Source organism: Salvelinus namaycush, chromosome 12, assembly GCF_016432855.1.
Source record: "Salvelinus namaycush isolate Seneca chromosome 12, SaNama_1.0, whole genome shotgun sequence".
Lineage (NCBI taxonomy): Eukaryota > Metazoa > Chordata > Actinopteri > Salmoniformes > Salmonidae > Salvelinus > Salvelinus namaycush.
Genome location: NC_052318.1, coordinates 24,025,509 through 24,040,396, shown reverse-complemented (window position 1 = coordinate 24,040,396; position 14,888 = coordinate 24,025,509). Strand labels below are relative to the sequence as shown.

The window sequence follows — 14,888 nt, the reverse complement described above, 5'->3', positions numbered from 1 at the left end:
TTGAAGAGCATGCATTTAGTTTTACTTGTATTTAAGAGCAATTGGAGGCCACGGAAGGAGAGTTGTATGGTATTGAAGCTTGTCTGGAGGGTTGTTAACACAGTGTCCAAAGAAGGGCCAGATGTATACAGAATGGTGTCGTCTGCGTAGAGGTGGGTCAGAGACTCACCAGCAGCAAGAGCGACATCATTGATGTATACAGAGAAGAGAGTCGGTCCAAGAATTGAACCCTGTGGCACCCCCATAGAGACTGCCAGAGGCCCGGACAACAGGCCCTCCGATTTGACACACTGAACTCTATCAAAGAAGTAGTTGGTGAACCAGGCGAGGCAATCATTTGAGAAACCAAGTACCATAGTAGTACCATACTAATTTAGTTTCACTCAAACAAGTGGCGATAGTCAGGTAGGCTAGCCGTATCTGCATTGTGTTCTCCTTTCCCCATATTGTTTTTATTTACTTTTCTGCTCTTTTGCACACCAGTATTTCTACTTGCACATCTATCACTTCAGTGTTAATTTGCTAAATTGTAATTACTTGCTACTATGCCCTATTTATTGCCTTACCACCTCACGCCATTTGCCCACACTGTATATAGACTTTGTTTTTTTTTCTATTGTGTTATTGACTACGCTTGTTTATTCCATGTGTAACTCTGTGTTTGTGTCGCACTGCTTTGCTTTATCGCAGTTGTAAATGAGAACTTGTTCTCAGCTAGCCTACCTGGTTAAATAAAGGTGAAATAAATAAAACATTTCATTGAATACAACCTTACAGGAACAAGTGTGTCCTTTTGTTCCCCCTTATATCTACGTTTTACCAAAGATTATTAACATTCAAGCATGGCATGTTCATTTATTGCTGTATTTAGCAGTTCAGAGGACCTGAACAGGCCGATATGTTGACAACCATGTCTAGCCTCAAGTATTTTATTACATTTAGACCTTATACTGTAAAAATATCATTAACAGTCTCATATCAGGGGTTTGGTCTGAGTTGTGTTTGTATATAAACACCCTTATGTGCTTCTACTGTTGTAGATTTATGGATGTACACAGTTGTTTGTTTGCGAGTGGAGCGTAAAGGTGGACTGGATTGGATTACTCCATTTAACAGAAATCTCCCTATGGTTGGCTGTTTTGGTTTCAGAGGACTAATTGAGATGGGCTTGTGTACGGAATTCGTATAGCTACCTCTGGGGATTATATGCTCAAGTGTGCACCTTCAAGACATCCGAGCAGAGAAAGAGAATGCATCAGCAGATGTCAACCTCAATCCCACTCCAAACAGGGCTTTGACATTAGCAATGTCATACATCGATCAACGTCCAGGTGAGTCAAACAACATAAGCCAATCTGTCTGTCTGGAGCGACTCCCAGATGCTGGAAAGTTCCTTTAGTGTACTTGAACGAGTTCAGAATTTTTACAGCAAGGGGTTGGTTTAGCTGCCTCCAAATCAAGAAAATATCAAAGATACTTTACAAAGATGGATAGGGTGGTACTCTCCATCCCTGATCAAGTCAGATAGCAGCAAAACAGAGGGCTGTTACATGTTAATACTGTAGCTTCACGGGACAGAAATGTGGTCAGCCATGGTGGTCCTAGGGAGGTTTACTGTACCAATGGCCCTCAATGCCACTCTGGTGCGCACCCACCGTCACTGAGTAAATCACATGAGGGCACAGCGTTCGTTTCTTAGTGCCCGTTGGAAGCGGATGGTTGCATGGACGTGTTTGCAGCGGGCACAGCCCACACTGCGCAGAGCCTCCCCGAACAGCAGAAGCACGTGCCAGTTGAACTTGGCCGAACACTCCACGTAGCCACACTTCCAGTTCTTCCTCACCAGGTCGGACATGTTGTGGCGGGGGATAACACGCCCCCGCTGCAAGTCCCGCTTGTTCCCCACGACCAGGATGGGCATGTCGCCTGTGCCCAACACCCTGGAGAGGAAAAGAGACAAAAACACACAGAATGAGAGCAAGGCTTAGACTATGACTGACACAGATTTGTACCTCAGTTATAGTTGATGCTATTGAGGCAGCGTTATCAAATCCCCTGCCCTGCCAACTCTGTCCAAAACTGACTCTAAGCCTTTTTATCAGGAAGTCTTCGTAGGGAGACGATTAAGGGCCGTTTTTGTTTGGAGTTATTCATGACCAAAAACAAGGGGTGCAACTTTCACTGGAATTGCATTTTTGTCCCTCCCAGTTATCATTGGAATGTGATACAAAATGAGGCAACGGTGTACTTTAGGAACATGCGAACGCCTCTGACCGGTCGGATAGGCTGTTTTGGAGTGTTTATAAAAAAAAATATCCGGTCGGATAATGCCCCCCCCCCTCACTTCTAAAACCAAAGTTGCGCACCTGACAAAAGTCTAGACATTTTCAAAATATTTAATTTAACAAGGGCTTTTCTTAACTCTGTAAATTTACTGACATGTGCACCTTGACAGAAACTTTGAGTTAGACAAGGGAAGGTTTAAATTCCCCCTCTTGTCAAAGTAATATGCTGGTAGCTCCTACAGAGCTTTGTTTGAAACCTTGGGTTTCTGAGGTGAGTGTTCATTGTGTGTGTACATAGTATGTGTGTACAGAGTGTACAGTGCATTTGAAAAGTATTCAGACCCATTTACTTTTTCCACATTTTGTTACATTACAGCCTTAATCGAAACATTTTTTTTTAAATACCCCATAATGACAATGCAAAAAACGTTTTAAAAAAAAAACAGAAATACCTTATTTACACAACTATTCAGACCCTTTGCTATGAGATTTGAAATTGAGCATCATGTTTCCATTGATCATCCTTGAGATGTTTCTACAACTTGATTTGAGTCCACCAGAGGTAAATTCAATTGATTGGACATGATTTGGAAAGGCACACACATGTCTATATAAGGTCCCACAGTTGACAGTGCATGTCAGAGCAAAAACCAAGCCATGAGGTCGAAGGAATTGCCCGTAGAGCTCCGAGACAGGATTGTGTCGAGGCACAGATCTGGGGAAGGGTACCAAAACATTCATGCAGCATTAAAGGTCCCCAAAAACACAGTGGCCTCCATCATTCTTAAATGGAAGAAGTTTGGACCCACCAAGACTCTTCCTAGAGCTGGCTGCCCGGCCAAACTGAGCAATCGGGGGACAAGGTCCTTGGTCAGGGAGGGGACCAAGAACCTGATGGTCACTGACAGAGCTCCAGAGTTCCTCTGTGGAGATGGGAGAACCTTCCAGAAGGACAACCATCTCTGCAGCACTCCACCAATCAGGCCTTTATGGTAGAGTGGCCAGACGGAAGCCACTCCCCAGTAAAAGGCACATGACAGCCCGCTTGGAGTTTGCTAGAAGGCACCTAAAGGACTCAGACTATGAGGAACAAAATTCTCTGGTCTGATAAAACCATAAGGATGGTGCCAAGGAAACCTGGCAACATCCCTACGATGAAGCATGGTGGTGGCAGCATCATGCTGTGGGGATGTTTTTCAGTGGCAGGGACTGGGAGACTAGTCAGGATCAAGGGAAAAATAAACGGAGCAAAGTACAGAGAGATCCTTGATGAAAACCTGCTCCAGAGCGCTCAGGAACTCAGACTGGGGTAAAGGTTAAAATTCCAACAGGACAACGACCCTAAGCACACAGCCAAGACAATGCAGGAGTGGCTTCGGGACAAGTCTCTGAATGTCCTTGAGTGTCCAAGCCAGAGCCTGGACTTGAACCCGATCGAACATCTCTGGAGAGACCTGAGAATAGCTGTGCAGCGTACCTTCCCATCCAACCTGACAAAGCTTGAAAGGATCTGCAGAGAAGAATGGGAGAAACTCCCCAAATACGGGTGTGCTGCCAAAGGTGCTTCAACAAAGTACTGGGTAAAGGGTCTGAATACTTATGTAAATTTGATATATATATTTATTTTTTTATATACATTTGCAAAGATTTCTAAAAACCTGTTTTTGCTTTATCATTGTGGTGTATTGTATATAGTTTGATGAGTGGAAAAAAACAATTTCATCAATTTTAGAACAAGGCTGTAACGTAACAAAATGTGGAGAAAGTCAAGGGGTCTGAATACCTTCCGAATGCACTGTATCTCTAGTCAGATATATGTGAGTAAGATCCAAGGTGTCACCCTCCTCTCCCCATCCCAAGCCTGTGTTCAGCTTTTGTCTCTTCCTTATCTCCTGAAGATGATGACAGTTCCCTCTTTCCTAAGAAATAAATAGCTTTTTCTCAACTGTCAGTTCCTTATATTGATTTCAAAAGAATGTAGCCTACTGCTCCAAATGTTGATTTTACAAGCATGTACTGCAAAACATTTATCACGTAAATCTAACAAATCTAATGATTTGTGCATAATCATAACTGGGCGAGCCCACCCAATAAATGGATGACTGGGAGATGAATGGCTGTGACAGGACCGGTCACTGACACCATTAGCCTCTGTATGGCCTTGGCAACGTGGTGCTGTCAGAGTGGGCACTGATTGACAGCCTCATGCTCACACACCCCGCCCCTACTGTCACCACTGGAACAGCTGTGACGTCCACTTTCACGTCCCAGTGCCATGAAGAGGAATGTGTGGATTCAAGAGGAAGCCTTATTGACTTTTCAAAACTGAGGCCAAGGGGGTTGGTTGGGTCAAACCTACAGTAAATCCTATGCCTCGATACATTTTCACCATGGTATGTTATGAAGAATTTCAATTAAGTTAGACATCTTTTATAATACATTAGATATTACAATAGCAGCACATACAGTAAGTACATTGCAGAAAAATCTCCTAAGGCACATATGCCTTAGGAGAGGCAGCCAACCAGCTGTCAGTCTAGTCTCAGGCAGCCAGCCAGCTGTCAGTCTAGTCCCTGGCTCATTAGCAGATTTGGAGATGATATTAAACAACCCATCTCTCCCTCTGTGTGTGTGAGAGCGAGACATGTGAGACGTTCAAGAGAGATGGAGGCGTGAAGATGATTTCATTGTAAATTAAACACGTGTTTGCCACCAAGGTCATCAGCTGCCTCACAACGACAAGTCACGTGGTTGCAAGCTAATGGCTCTCAGAATCAATCTCCGCTCCACTGACACGTATCACACGTCCGTCCCTCCAAACATCACATCATGTCACTATCCCACACTGACATCAGTCTAAGACAAACACCAGCCTTGTTTCCCAACCCTGTTATTAGGACACACAGTCTGATTAAAGCTATCTGGGCTCCCAGGAGGGATGGTTTGCGCAAATTGCTTTGACTAATCATATGACACAGAATTGGTTTAGCAGCTGCCTGGTTTGGGAGAGATGTATCGACCTGAAAAGCAAGCGAGCACTACTAACATGAAATTTGTGGATTCGCATGGAATGGTTATTGATTTTTTTTCAAGCCCAGAGCCAAGAGGGGTGGTTTGTTAAAAAATAATCTAATGTTTCTGGAAACATTTCATCCACAGTGAAAGATTGGCTGGGTAACAGTTATATCAGACTGTGACTCAACTTTTTACCATGGTAAGATAACCACTGTGAAATACTTGTTTTGTAACAAGTATCTGTTGAGTGTCTATAGTGTCTATTGTGAGTCTATAAAGTGGGTGTTGTTAAAACTGTTTTCATCACACCATTCCACACTGCATTCGCTTCCAACAACATCTAAAAAATACAGAATTCAATAGAACATATGAAATAGCAAAAAGACAATGGAGGGATTGTGAAGAGAAGCCGAAGTGATTATGAAGACACTTGACCCTGGCAGTCTGAGCCACTCATGTTGATTTCAGTCCAAATGTTAAATAAATGTTCTGTGTGAGTGTGGCGGTGGAGGCTCCTGATTGCGGCCCAGGCTTCTCTATTCATAGCGAGCCATAATTACGGCTGAGTTCAAAGAGCTGGTGCCAGCCGGAGCTGGCCCCTATTTGGCATGCAGGCCGTGTCCTCACCTGGTCTCTAGGATCTGCTGGCGCATGGTCTTGATGTATTCGAAGCTGTCGAAGCAGCAGATGTCATAGACCAGGATGTAGACGTGAGCGCTGCGGATGCCTCGGCAGCAGGTGTCTGTCCACTCCTGGAGGAGGGAGGGGAGAGGATAGAAAAGTGAAGGAAAGAGAATAGTAGAACGAGGAGGGAAGGAGACAGGAGGGAGAAGAGAAGACATGGGGAAGACTCATTAGGAAGCAGTACCTTTGTCTGGTAATACTCAGATGCACTGTTTGATACATTTTGAATGTGACGGAAAGATTTATTTTAAATAGTAGCATGGAGACCAATAGTCTTCACCTATTCTGTACACATGCACGCACAGCTTTTGTACACTTTTTCAGAATGATGTTAGTTTAGTTCATTTGCTGAAATTACTTGCAACATAGCATACTCTCTGGGCAATATGACAAAAACACAATCTGCTCTCTTTTGTAATTTTAATTTCTGCTTTATGTTTGGCTCCTCGCTGTGAGAAATATTGTTTGCAAGCTAGTGCTTGCCTTGCATAGCTTTTCAAAAACACCTCAAGCACCTCTCCATTGAAAATTAAAACACTGATTATCTTATAAATTATCAATTGAATGTGTAATTTGATTAAAGTTATACCCAAAACTGTGGTTAATCTGTGGACTTCAACAGAATATTACTTTCTTTAAATGAGTAAGCCAAACTAGTAATTACATTTTCTGAGGTCACAGTTCCATTGAACAGTTTCAGTTCAATATTTTGTTCTGTGACTGTAAAATTGTGTCTAGACGTGATGAGAAATCTCTGGTGCATTGAAAGGTCCATTTTCACTCAAACTTTATGACTGCAAAGCTGCCAGTGTTGTGTTTGAGACCACCTAAGCAAGACAGATTCAAGACCAAGACCGGAGGGGGGCGAGACCAAGTCAAGACCAAGACCGGGGGGGGGGGGGGGGGGGGGGGGGGACAAGGGGTCAGAGACCAAGTCAAGACCGAGACCAGAAAAATGCGAGCCCAATTCAAGATCATGATTGTAATTTTGGTAAATCACCACCATAAGAGTTCAAAATGTCCAGTATTTCTGTGTTCATATTTCAGAACAACATATGGATTCTTTAGACATTCAGAATAGTGAAAAATGCTGCTGAGGGAAAATAGAGCCACTCTACAAATTATTACTAACCCAAACATAGTGGGGAACAATAAGCCTTCAGAGAAGGGCTAAGGATTTATAAAATAATTATTATAATAATATAGAAATAATGATAATTATTTTTATTATTTTCAATGATGTTCTGATTTAATCTCTTCTGTTTTTGTTGGAAAGGAAAGGGTTAAAACTGAAGCTAAACAAATATTTCTTTGCTAGTCTCTGGGGGGATACATCTAGCTAGCTAAGTCAGCCATTGGCTAGGCCATTAGAAGCTAGATAAAGGCATCTGCCGTTCAATATTATTAGGACAAAATGTTGGAGTGACAGTGAAATCATCCAATCACATTTTGTCTTCATGAGTGACACCGTTTTTTACAAAAAGTATGGAAACTTCTGCCTTCTTGAAGGCCAACAGGTCACTCACTACTCAATAGTGAGCAGTAGTTTTCCCACGGTCTAGCTAGCTAGCTTTTGTTGTCGGCTAGTTTTCAGCGGCAGCAGGTGTTATCAAAGAGGATGTTGTTGCTAATTTGTTAGCTTCTCCCTTTTCAAGAATAACGTTCAACAAGAAGTTAAGTTTCAAATGATCATCATCTGGTGAGTGGAACTGTTTTTTTATTGCAGTGTGCTTGGTGTTGTTAGCCATCTCTTTGAAAATAAGTTGTGTGTGAAACAGTGTTGCATTTAAAGTGGAACTGACAGCATTTTAGCAACGTGAAATCTTATTAAAATCTGTTCATATACACCCACAGGAAGAATATTACACTTTTAAAAAAAACATTCTGACATGTGACCACATAGGTATGGTCATTTTCACGTTTTCATAAATTCTTAGTATCTGGAATTCCCAAACATTCAAAGGCATTTGTGATAATTCTACCGCAATAGAGTGGGAAAATGGATGTGCATTCGCACAATTAATGGACACTGCAGTAAATAAAATAAATAATAAAATAAATAAAAACATCTGTCTTGTCTAGGACCGGAGTCTACACAGATCAGGGGGTTATCAATCAGAGCTACAGTAGACCTTTATACAAACAAGCAATTTGCCACACGGGCCTGTCATCATTCACTTTGAACTGGACTGTGTGTTTACAGGCAGTTGCAACAGCGGGACTTTCGATCATTAGAACACATTCGTCAAAAGCCACAAAATAAACCGAATGGATTTCTACAAATATGTAAACACCACGGTCATCTTACAAAACATGAAAAGGTAGGCTCTCTCTCCCTCAGTTATGCGCATCAACAACAACAAGAGCAACAACTAATGCTAGCCAGAGCAAGATAGGCTAAAATCTAACAAAGGAACATTAGATAAGACATCTCAAACTTTTTCAGCTAGTTGGCCGTCAAAATTGCACTGATAAACGATGGAGAATTGTAGCCTCCTCGTCCATTTACAGCTTGCCTGCCAATGCATGCTTGTCCCAACCAAGCACTCAATCTAACTGGCTAAAGTTGGCTAGCTTGCTACTTCCAGACACAAATGAGAGAACAGAGCTGGTTAGGCTGTTTACATGTCATCTAGAGCGTTCTTGACTAACTATTACTTTTTTTGCCTACGTTTACTGACACCGGTCATATTCAGCAGGTGTTGCGTGTTGGTAAATTCATCAGTTGTTCTGTCCTCTGGCACATTCAGATGAGAGGGCTCTCAAATCATAGTAGATAGCCAGAGTGAATTTGCGAATGCAAGAGAAATGCTAACTGTATAACAGTCGTTCAAGTTCTTGCTAGCTAACCAAATGACACCTGCATCTCTAGCTGTGTATGTATAGCCACCGAAAAACGATATGAGGGGAAAAACTCAGTCACTCACCCACTCCTCCAGTGGTATGACATGACAGCTTGCTAGCTAGCTAGCTGCTAGGAGAATATCTAGCTAACGTTAGGCTCTGTGTTTATAGCTTGCTACATAAATAGATACGCTAGCCTATTAGCGATGTTATTACTGACTTGTGATCATTGCCCTTGCTAGTTTGATTGTATTGACATTCCCAGCCTTAGTTACATTAGTCCGTTTTTGTCCAGAATATTGAGTCATTGAAACTCAAACAGTGCATCCCGAATGGAGGCAGCAAACAATGTACCAGGCCTGCTGTGATTTACAACCTGATAGCAATATGTTTTTGACTCTCCAGAAATGTATTGGGGAATTATATTAATCATGCATTTAACTGCATCCATCTACATTCTACAATGCCTTAGTGTACATCATGGAACTGTGAGTCAAAGAGTACCTATTTTTAAAACCTCTTATAAAGTTGGTTTTGTGGCATAAACAGGGAATTTGATATTTTTGACTTATGATTGTCTTTTTGTTTCATAACTGCAAAGTAGTTCAAACGCTGTCAGCTCCACTTTAAACTTTAGATCACTGGTTACTTTGTGTGCTAAACATTAAATGTTTTTTTCAATGGGAAGTAATAGTTGTACATTTTGATTGGGAAATGCTTAATGGTTGTGTTTTTGTTTTCTTATGATTGGGACCTACTGGCTTATTATGTACGAGTTTATGTACTGGTTATCCTTTAACATCATTCTGTGTGTGACTGCTGTCTTTCCATCGGCCCTATGCAGTGGTGCCTGGAGAAGTGGGAATACTCTAACTGTGCCAAAAAGTTCCCAAACGGCCCACCCAGCGAAGGAAAGGCACCCTAAGTGAAAATTCATTTTTTCCAGTTTTTTTAATGAGTTTTCCTCTAAATTCTTCCGATTTTCACTCACAAAATCGCTCTTTTTTTATAGAAAAATACAAAAATGTGATGGTCTAAGTCCACAACAATGCTTAAATCACATCAATCTGATTGGGTGGGCATGTCAGGGCCTGGCTCTCCAGTGGTTGGGCCTCTGTACACCCAGGCCCATCCATGTCTACACCCCTGATGCAAACAGTGCATGATGACAATTGCACATCACAAATAGCCTACTAACCAACACTTCAGACTAAACTTTTTCAATACCTGGTTTGTATACCCATTCAGTGGGCGGTCAATTGGGACTGTGGGTCAATTAACCTTGTCGGAGTGGACGCTCTGATTCTAGTTTGTGAGCTAGGAAGGATACTGCCTGGGAAGGTCTCTCACTCAGAAGTACGAGATGGGGAAGGAGGCGGGGGTTGGTTGATCTCAGGTCTCCCCACTGGAAGCCCGAGGTAGGGGGAGCGGGGGAATCTATCAAATAGCACACCTCTCACTTTGTGCAGTAGTAATGCAATTAGTAAAATCAGTCACACTACGAAATGCTACCAAATAAACCACAATTCATTCATAATACTGTGAATATATAGTTTCACAGACATTGTTGCATTTTTTTTCTGGTTTGTGCGAAATCATTAAGAATAATATAAAACCAGTCTGCACACCACCAAGGTGAAATGGTTTAGTCTTGACTCTTGGTTGACAGTGTTGGGGGATGGGTAATGTATTGATGCTGGAGTGCCAAATCAACACCATTTTTCTATTTGTCTTTGTTACTTCTTTTTGATATTTATAAGTCTTATTTTTGTATATTTATACAGTTTTAAATGTTATGATTATTTACGTGTTGTTCCAAATGTCTGAATAAAAATTACAGTTAGTGCAGAATGGTGCTTTTTCTTTTTTTTTGGCGGGGGAGCCATACAATCTAGAACCGCCACTGTACCCATTGTTGCCTTAGTTAGTATTTACTGGTAGATATCTTGAATTTAAATGTCTTTTCTACCCTAACGCTACCGATGTCATTCTTCTGGGAGCTGCTCCATGCCAAAACCAGTTGAGAGCTGTCCACTCTTGCTGCCTGCAGATGATATTCCGTTGAAACTAGACTGTTTGGCGCGCATGTGAATATATGTCACGTGCTTTCCGATTGTGTAAAGTACTTTGTGAATGATTTCTCTATTGTACTACATAATTGATACGCGCTGGTATTTCGGTTGCTGTCATTTCAGAATCACGAACCTGTCACAATATATATAAAGGCTGTTAAGGTATTCATGTTTCAAGAAAGGAGTATATATATTTGGCCTGGTGAAGCTGTTTTATGCGCTGACTGAATGGAAGCTGATAATTATTAGTTTTTTACTCCGCTGGTCTCGGGAAGAAATTACGAGTCCTCACTGTCCGAGACCGAGTCAAGACCGAGTACAAATGTATCCGACACCGAGACAAGACCGAGACACCAAATATGTGGTCTCGAGACCGGTCTCGAGTACTACAACAATAAAAGCTGCTTTAGCAGTATCTTCTGGACAGAGTAATAACCCCATCTAATTTATCCCTCTTATAACAGTGTTCTCAGGAGAGCCCTGTGTTGTATAATACATTCATCTGAGAATATCAGATATTTCAGTATAGATAAAAACAGATTTCTTCTTCTTTTATGTGACATCCTAGGTGAATACAGAGAGCAGGTTGTCCTCTTTTCTAACCCAATGACAAAGCTGCTGACTACACACTTTCAGATGTGTGTGTGAATTTAAATGAAAGGGACTGTGAGGCATCAAAGCAGGGCATACACAGCATCAAATCAGAAGTGTCTTCCTCTCCTCCTCTCCTCATGTCATGACATTAAAATGGACCTTTCACCTGTCTACAATGTCTAACCTGCCACACTGTTTCAGGGTGGAATATTCTAATCATTCATTTAAACATATACATTCCATTCACACACACACATCAGTTCCCATCACTGTTGTGCTTTAGTGGGACAGTACCTGCATTGAGTTCCCGGGGAAGCTGGTGATGGCAGGATAGTCAGTGATCTGCAGGTCGTGCACGTGGCCATTGAGCACAGCAGCAGACAGGTGGACCCGGCGGGCGCGGCTGGTTGCCGGGGTGGGCAACTCGCTGTAGTCATCGTGGAGGAAGCGCTGCACGATGGCAGTCTTGCCCACGCCTTGTGCCCCCAGCACAGCGATGCGGAAGGGAGGCGGCATGCTGCGCCCCCCTCGACCCCCTGCTGCTGCTCCACCCCCCTCCCTGTTCTCGCAAACCACCGGCCAGTGCATTCAGGGTTGTGCAGCGCATAGTCCCCACGGGCACAGAGGCAGATGTTGTGGTGGGGGGCACGCTCGGCCACATTCATAGACCACCAACACTCCCTATCCCACTGGTGGAGAGAGAGAGAGATAGGGGGGAAAATGGAGAGGGGGCGTGAGAGATAAAGAGGGGGAGGTAGAGGGATTGGAAGAGAGAGAGGAGGAGAAAGACAGAAAAGGGGAAGGAGGGAAAGAGAGGCATAGGGAGACAGAAATGGGAACACACAAAACAGGTATGGGTCATTTAGTTCATTTGGAGCTTAGGTATGCTAATTCTGGATCACTCTACATTTGTACATGAAAGTATAGGTTATTTTGGCAAGTGCATTCTTTTTACCACTGCATGCCTTTCATTCATCTACAAAAGGGAAACAAAAGCACTAAGCTGCTGAGCAACCAACTAAAACAAGAAGTTGTATATACAAGGACACTGGGAAGATGAAATAACGTATACTGTGAAAACCAAAGTGCCACTGGGCAATCTAAATTCGCTTATTGACAAAATTGAAGCTCAAAATAAAAGTAACTCAAAATATTTATTTAGTCACTAAAATCTGTGTATTGTCTTCCAGATGGTTTATTGGAGGTGTGGTTTTGGAGTTAGTACAGCCTAGACAGACTAGACTAAGATTGCTTACTAAGGAATCACTTCATTATCCCTGATAGTTTAAAACGTTTCATGAGTAATCTACAAAATGTACACATCAACAATAATCTCCGATATGCATTACTCCAATATGCCTAACACAATTCCAACCAAATCTATATCTGAAGCTGCACATCATTAACTCCATTTTTTAGAAGACAACAATCACCATTCAAAAAAGTTGCCATTCCAACAAATGGAACCAAATTAAATGGGCAATCAGCAGTAGAAACAATAATAAAGCACCTCTCTGACCCTGTTTTGGTAAAAAGCAGAAGGATGGGGCTGGAGAAATGTAACCACTCTCAAATTCACAGAAAGAGCTATGGATGCAAGGACTGACCGTCTATGATATCAAAATGATAGTTTTAACCATGTTTTGATGCTATATAGGGTTTGTTTACATTTACTTTGTTTACAAACATTGGAGTAAAACAATCTTATATTTCGGGTTCTGATGGGGTACCACAGTTAAACTAAGCTCATGAAGCATTTATAAGTTATATTATTCAAGAATCAATGGGTACATATCAATTATTTATAAGTCCAAAAATGTATGTAGCAATTGCTGATTGCCCCTTTAAGATCCCTTACAGTAGATGTACAACAATAAAGAACAAGCGCATCACCTAGTGGAAGAAATGGTAGTGGTCTGTACAGAAATGACCTCAGACGAGGTCAACTTTGTAAAGTGGAACATGTATCGATATATAGACTAATATCTAATGTAACACTATCATCCAAAATTCTGTTTGATCAGGAAAAATAGCACAATCATATATTAAAAAACAAATAACACCATCTTTGGATAGGCTTTATGGTTAGCTAATAGGCTTTCATGAAATGCAAAAATAAACGTACGCATGAGACTTACATTCCAACTTTGCGCGAATATCAAATTTTTATTTTTTATAAGCAAGTAGATCTGTAACGATTAAGAATAAAATGAATCTAAATAGACCACCTTGTAGCTGCAACTCTAAACAACTCCATATGAGTATAATATGATTAGAAATGATAGTACATGCTTACCGTGCGCACAGGTATTGTGCGGTGCCGATGCCGTACGATGTGTAGATTCCAAAGTGCTGTTGCAGATACACCTGCGGTGATGCTGTTGTGTGTAGAACCTCATTCGTTGGCTTCTTACTGACATATAACGGTCTCAGGTGGATACAGTGAAGAGTCCTAAAGATACAACCTACTCTCTCGTTAGTGGAGAGACGACACGCGGTCTAAACGCCCGTCATATATTGCAGGCAGCAAAAATCACAAGCCTACAGTACATCCACGTAATTCGTGCAGGCTGGTTTCGTCAAAGACAAGCCTACTTTCGGGGTGAGACCTTAAAGTGTGTAATAGTCTATGGACGTAGGGCCATCACATCACGTCTGCTGTAGCAACAGTGTTTAACAAACGACAAACAAAATATAGTGAACAACCTATCATTTTAGGGAAAGGTACGTTCCGCACCAGAATGAAACGGGTTGCCAGAGACTTGTCAGAGAAAGGTATCTGAAATTTGAGTGATAGCCCTATCTCTTGTTAAAATTGTCAATTGGAACACTATTGGAGTTTTGAGGGTATTTGGGGATACTGTGCGCGCGGCAATATTTTACGCGCAGTTTACGCACACATGCTTTGCCTTTTTAAAGACTATTAAAAATAACACTAATCAGATCCATGTGGTTTCTACACAATGCCTGGGGCTCTTACATCAGAAGTACATGCATGATCTTCCATCTGAAATGAACAGGTTTTTGTGCGCGCAAGCGATTTAATCTAAAGCATGAACTCGAATGCTTGAGCAACATGTGTACACTGCACCCGATGGGCAGTAAGGAGGCTGTTTCTTAGCAACAGTATATTTTGCCCCTGTTGCTAAGTAACCTCGTGCCACATACCTGTCTAGTCCACGTCACCTCTCACAATCATTTACTATGCACGCAGGTGCAATTTCATGTGATTTAGCCAGGCAGTTAATGTGAAATCACCAACCTCACACCTTGCAAACATATACCATTGTCGGATCTTATTCTGTGATAGTTTGGCCTTGAAATGACGGATGTTTTTGGCTTTAGACTTTTTTTTCAATGAGTTCACAACAATATACACATTGACACTGCATAG

At 41.8% G+C, this 14,888-nt stretch overlaps 1 protein-coding gene across 1 annotated transcript; it reads right to left on the bottom strand.

The window, feature by feature from the left end:
* Nucleotides 1–793: 793 nt before the first annotated feature.
* On the bottom strand, nucleotides 794–12,010 carry LOC120056506 (ras-like protein family member 10B). Its single transcript, XM_039004682.1, has 3 exons — nucleotides 11,789–12,010; nucleotides 5,928–6,052; nucleotides 794–1,940 (listed from the first exon to the last, which is right to left on the bottom strand). The coding sequence occupies exons 1-3, from the start codon at nucleotides 12,008–12,010 to the stop codon at nucleotides 1,670–1,672; spliced, it is 618 nt and encodes a 205-aa protein (XP_038860610.1). The 3' UTR covers nucleotides 794–1,669.
* Between the last annotated feature and the right edge of the window lie 2,878 nt (nucleotides 12,011–14,888).

Bases quoted from the DNA above. Each gene is read 5' to 3' on its own strand.
- LOC120056506 (XM_039004682.1), bottom strand. From the start codon at position 12,010: ATGCCGCCTCCCTTCCGCATCGCTGTGCTGGGGGCACAAGGCGTGGGC. The intron at 6,053-11,788 runs GTACTGTCCCAC...TCCCTCCTCCAG, and splicing joins TCCCCGGGAACTCAATGCAG to GAGTGGACAGACACCTGCTG. The intron at 1,941-5,927 runs GTGAGGACACGG...TTTCCTCTCCAG, and splicing joins CAGCAGATCCTAGAGACCAG to GGTGTTGGGCACAGGCGACA.